At 46.0% G+C, this 6000-nt stretch overlaps 1 protein-coding gene across 1 annotated transcript in view; it reads left to right on the top strand.

Annotated features, from left to right (window-relative positions):
* Positions 1 to 1941: 1941 nt before the first annotated feature.
* TMEM65 (transmembrane protein 65) overlaps positions 1942 to 6000 on the top strand; it is a 28100-nt gene continuing 24041 nt past the window's right edge. Inside the window, exon 1 of the mRNA XM_070748265.1 lies at positions 1942 to 2559. Within this exon, the coding sequence (XP_070604366.1) occupies positions 2214 to 2559 (346 nt within the window). The 5' untranslated portion in view covers positions 1942 to 2213. The remainder of the gene's footprint in view (positions 2560 to 6000) is intronic.

Raw genomic sequence — 6000 nt, 5'->3', positions numbered from 1 at the left:
AATACTTTCTCATGTTGCCTTTGATCTTTCCCCCAACTAACTTCAGATTGTGTCCCCTTGTTCTTGTGTTCACTTTCCTGTTAAAAACACTTCCCTCCTGAACCCTATTTAACCCTTTAACATATTTAAATGTTTCGATCATGTCCCCCCTTTTCCTTCTGTCTTCCAGACTATATTTGTGAGTGTCATAGGGGAAGGTTTGGTAGGGAAGGTTTGCCTATTTGCCGATGACTTGGAACAAACTTCCAGCAGTCGTCGTCAATAAATCCACAGTAACTGAATTTAAATATGCCTGGGATAAACATATATCCATCCTAAGATAAAATACAAGAAATAGTATAAGGGCAGACTAGATGGACCATGAGGTCTTTTTCTGCCGTCAATCTTCTATGTTTCTATGTTTCTATTTTATTATTTTATGGTTGGAGGGCTGCTTGTCTTCGGCGCTACCGGCACGCCCTCTGAAGATATTGTGGGCACACATGTGTTCGGTGGGCGTGTGGGTATTTGTCGGCGTGAGATTTGGCAGTGGAATTTTGCTTGAAGATACTCACGCAAGCGAGATTTGGGTGATTCTGGGCAGTAGTTTTGCTTCCACACATGCGCAGAAGAAAACCCCCAGCAAAAATCGCAAAAATCTCGCTCATGTGCAGAAGCCAAATCTTATTTATTTATTTATTTATTTATTTATTTATTTATTTATCAGATTTGTATGCCGCCCCTCTCCGTAGACTCGGGGCGGCTAACAACAATAAGACAATATAAACAAATTTAAGTTAATTTAAAAACCTCAATTTAAAAAACCAATCATACATACAGACATACCATGCATAAACTTTATAAGCCTAGGGGGAAGGGAAAGTCTCAATTCCCCCATGCCTGATGACAGAGGTGGGTTTTAAAGAGCTTATGAAAGGCAAGGAGGGTGGGGGCAACTCTGATATCTGGGGGCAGTTGGTTCCAAAGGGTTGGGGCTACCACAGAGAAGGCTCTTCCCCTGGGTCCCACCAGACGACATTGTTTAGTTGACAGGACCCGGAGAAGGCCAACTCTGTGAGACCTAACTGGTCGCTGGGATTCGTGCGGCAGAAGGTGGTCCCGGAGATATTCTGGTCCGATGCCATGAAGGGCTTTGTAGGTCATAACCAACACTTTGAATTGTGACCGGAAACTGATCGGCAACCAATGCAGACTGCGGAGTGTTGATGTAACATGGGCATATTTAGGAAAGCCCATGATAGCTTTTGCTAACGGGCACATTTGCGCATGTCGGGGACACTTAACTGCCTGCGCGTCCTGGAATTTCCTACCAGGACGGAGCACTGAACCGTGTAAGCAGCAGCAGCAGCAGCAGCCTATCACTGGTTGGGGATCACATCACATGAGAAACTGTATTAAAGGGTCGCGAAGGTTCAGAACCACTGTATGTAGTACATGCTTCGCCCTAAGATGTGAACCAAGGAATCAAGTCCCGCTTACAGCCGTTGCCTTTATATTTTTAGCAGGCTATCTGGGCCGCTCCCAAGGAAATCATATAGGTGTTTCCATGAAGTCAGCAGGAGTGAAGGTGAACCACCACACCCAAGAGGGAGCATGCAACAGAAGAATGTGCACTGGAGGTGGGAAGGTTCTCTGATTTGGGTTGCAAAGATCCGGATCACCCCAAGATTGAGCCAGGAATTGGGGCTTTGGGCTGCCACTCAACGGGCCAACCGGATTTTTGCAGGGAACTACGATAAAGAAAGGAAGCAAAATAAAAAATAAAAAGGGGAGGGGCGATGATCTGCAGAGAGGTGGGCGTGGGTGAATTCTCATGCTCCTCCGTATATTAGGAGCAGGTGGAGACGAAAAGAGGAGGCTTCTCTCTCCCTCCATTGGTTGGAAGGCGTGGGGGGCGGGGTCGCGGCCGCTGGCAAGGCGAAGCCAGTGCGCCTGCGTGGCGCCGCCCGCCCGCCTCCCCTGTTTTCAGTCCCGCCCTGACAGGCGAGGCGGGAGGCTGCGAGGTGTGGTTTGTCGCCGCTGTGGTTTCTGCCTGAGGGGAGATGCGGCGGCTGGCCGGAGCTGTCCTGGGACTCTGAGTCGCCGGAACCGCCGGGCAGGGCGCGGCCAAGGAAAGGAAAAGCTCGGGACAAGACTCATGAGCACTGCCTTCCCCGCGGCCGGGGGTCGCCACTGCCCTTCTCCTTCCCAGCGCCGGTAGCCAGGCGGGCGGCATGTCGTCGCCGACGTGGCTGAGCTGCCGGTTGGCACTGCGCTTGGGCTCGGCCGGTTCCTCTGAGCGGGCGTCACGCCTCGTCGGGTGCCGCTGCCTCTTGCTTCTCCGCCGGCGCCTGAGCGCCCTCCGTCGTGCCTCCCGGCCCGAGGACGGACTGTGGCTGCCGGCCGCGGCCTCCTGCTTGGCTTCCCCGCGGTCGCTGGGCACGCACCCCAAGAAGGAGCCGATGGAGGCGCTCAACACGGCGCAGGGGCCCCGCGATTTCATCTACAGCCTCCACTCGACGGAGCGGAGCTGCCTGCTGAGGGAGTTGCACCGCTTCGAGTCCATCGCCATCGCCCAAGGTGAGGGAGGAAAACCCGGGAACGACTCCACGACCCCCGTGCACGTGTGAACAGACCCTGGGCGTGTCGCTTTGGGCTGCGGTTCAGCTTGGGTGGGGGAATCGTTGCAAACACGCATCTCTTGGGACCGGGGTTGGTGTCACTTCGGAATGCGTGAGGATGAGGGCGAGAGTGCAAGGCTTGCACTTGGAAAGCCGAGTAAAACACGTGTACGCGCGCGGTGGGTCTCAAGGGATGGGAACCAAAAGGAAAAAAAGAGACCAATTTGGAAATAATGTTTCCAAGTGTGAAATAATGCACTGGGGCAAAAGGAATCCTCAAGCTGAGTATTGTATTGGCAGCTCTGTGCTAGCAAAAACTTCAGAAGAGAAGGATTTAGGGTTAGTAATTTCTGACAGTCTGAAAATGGGTGAGCAGTGTAGTCGCAAGTAGGATGCTTGGCTGCATAGTTAGAAGTCTAACAAGCAGGAAGAGGGAGATTGTGATCCCACTGTATAGAGCGCTGGTGAGACCCCATGTGAATACTGTGTTCAGTTCTGGAGACCTCACCTATAAAAAGATATTGATCAAACTGAACAGGTCCAAAGACGGGCTACAAAAATGGTGGAAGGTCCTAAGCATAAAACTTATCAGGAAAGACTTAATGAACTCAATCTGTATAGTCTGAAGGACAGAAAGGAAATGGAGGGACATGATCGAAACATTTAAATATGTTAAATAAGGTTCAGGAGGGAAGTGTTTTTAATAGGAAAGTGAACACAAGAACAAGGGGGCACAATCTGAGGTTAGTTGGGGGAAAGATCAGAAGCAATATGAGAAAATATTATTTTACCGAAAGAGTAGTAGATGCTTGGAACAAACTTCCAGCAGACGTGGTTGGTCAATCCACAGTAACTGAATTTAAACATGCCTGGGATAAACATATAAACACCCTAAGATAAAATACAGAAAATAGTATAAGGGCAGACTAGATGGACCATGAGGTCTTTTTCTGCCCTCAATCTTCTATGTTTCTATGTATATTTCTATGAGTAAAACGTATACGGGCACGGTCGGTCTCAAGAGATAAGGAGATCAAAAAGGAGGGGGGAAAACCCAATTTGGAAATAGCATTTAGCAATAGCATTCGCTTCACAGTGTTTTACAGCCCTCTCTAAGTGTTTTATGTTGGCATAGGTTCTTGAGGACTTTTGGCTATTTTTCCTGATTGATTGATTGTTTGGATTTGTATGCCGCCCCTCTGCATGGACAGGGGTGGCTCACAAGATATCAAAAATAAAACAGTATACAAAATTCAATTAGATTCAATTAAAATAAATAGTTTAAAACATTATAAAACCGGAATATCAAAAATCATTCAATACCAACCAAACATACTAAGCATTCAGTGGTCAGAGGCTGGGATCTAATGACCCCAAGCCTGGCGGCATAAATAAGTTTTAAAATTCTTACGAAAGGCAAAGAGGGTTGGAACAATATGAATTTCGGGGGGGGGGGAGCTGAAAAAGGAATTCCAAAGGAACCAAACTGGATCCTCTTTGTGTGTGTGTGTGTCTAGGACAACTTCCCATGGCCAACTTATTGCTTGGGACAACTCACCTTGCAGGACAAAAGCAACTCTAAATATCAAAGGAATACAGTGGGTGGGACTGGATCGTTAAAAAAATGCAAGAGGAGGGACAAAATGCAAATGGCAAAAATTAAAATAGTTTAAAAAAAAAAACACAATTTACTGAAATAGAATTGCTAAATTGTCTCGCAGGGAGTCCCCCCCTTTTCCAATTGGCCATGGTGAGTTTCGACTCTGGGATCTCCCTGTAATTCCGTAAGGAGTTGGGCGGCTTATAAATGAAATAAATTAAATCAGATTCCCCTTCTTCTTTGCATTGAAATAAGGCAAGGCTTCCAAATCCTGAGCAGGCGTGTGCATGCCTGCATTTTTGCTGTAGGAAAATATTCTGCTCTCTGCAGATCCCCTGTGAGCGGCAGCTGACGGTTGGGCACGTGGGGTTGTGTTGTTTTTTTGTTCGACTTGCTTTTCCAGCTGAATCCCAGGCCTGATGAGTGTTATCATACTGGCTGCTGCTGTGTGCCAAAGTGATATCTGAATGGCCTCTTCTCATATTTTTTGCTTTAGCTGTTTCAGACCATTGATGCAAGAAGACACCCTTGTGTGTAACTTCAATTGCCTTTTCCAGCAAGTTTCTTTTATTTAAAAAAAGAACAAAAACAATGATACTTAGAGGTGTGGCTTGTTTCCAATACTGTAGAACCCTGGTTTCCAACATTGGGGGTCTACACCCCACAGGGGGTGCAATTTTATTTTTAATAGGGACAATTGGAACCTTGTTTTAAACCACATTAATGGTCTTTTAGGCTTCCTCCAGGTGAGTAGGAGTTCACTTTTTGAATAGTAAGAATTATATGGGGGGGGGGCATCAGGATTTTAGAGATGTTTAGGTGGGGCATGGCCAAAAAAAGGTTGGGAACCACTGCGGTAGATTTTTTTAAACTAGAGTAACAAGAGTTGGACAAGGGACCTTAGAGGTCTTCTAATCCAACCCCCACTCCATCCCAGCAGGAGAAATCCTATGGCATTTCAAAGGATCGTCCAATCTTTTTTATAAAAAATGCACCGGTGTTGGAGCACTACAACTTTTGAAGGCAAGTTGTTCCACCAATTAATTGTTCTGTCAGGAAATTTCTCCTTAATTCTCAGTTGGTTCCCTCTTGATTAGTTTCCATCCATTTTTAAAAGTTTTTTTCTGGCGCTTCAGCACGTGTGCATATCCCTCTGTTCAGGTTTTGTCTTATGGTTCATAAGTTTGCATCTAAGGACTGATAACATTTTAGCACAATGTTCTGATGGAGCCTCGGTTGGTTTGTTTTAAGTAGTGGAACTTGAACAGGTACCAATCTAGAGCATTTACAGAGTTGGCTTAATTTCAGTTAGGAATCAAAGCCAAAACATAACGGGAATCTTTTTTAAAAACTTGAGCTAGGACATTGAAGAATTGTGTTGAGTATTACTAAAATATGCATCAAAATATAGGGGAAAATACTATCTTGATTCAAGATTTGTGTACTTTAATTTCTTTGGCTTATTATATTTCTGCACTCTGCATAACACCACCCACCCAAAAAGGAATAATGTGTATGTTCAAAACACCTGAGTGTTCACGTTCATTGCCAGTGTTGATTGTGGCTCTCCCTCAAGTGTAATCAATTGATTTATTACTTCTTTCTGAAAGTCTAAGTAGACAACAACTTTCTTCAATAACGTAACCCTGATAAATAAAACTAGGAAGGAGGCACACCTCTGTAGAGTGGTAAGCCTCCCAGGGTCCTTCGGGAGTTGGGCAGCATAGAAATACAATCAATCAATCAATCAATCACCATGTTGCTTTGCATTGTGACAATGCAGTTCCTAATGTCAGTTAC

The sequence above is a fragment of the Erythrolamprus reginae genome, chromosome 3 (assembly GCF_031021105.1).
Source record: "Erythrolamprus reginae isolate rEryReg1 chromosome 3, rEryReg1.hap1, whole genome shotgun sequence".
Lineage (NCBI taxonomy): Eukaryota > Metazoa > Chordata > Lepidosauria > Squamata > Dipsadidae > Erythrolamprus > Erythrolamprus reginae.
The sequence above is the reverse complement of the archived record's forward strand: the minus strand, read 5'-3'. Positions and strand labels throughout refer to the sequence as shown.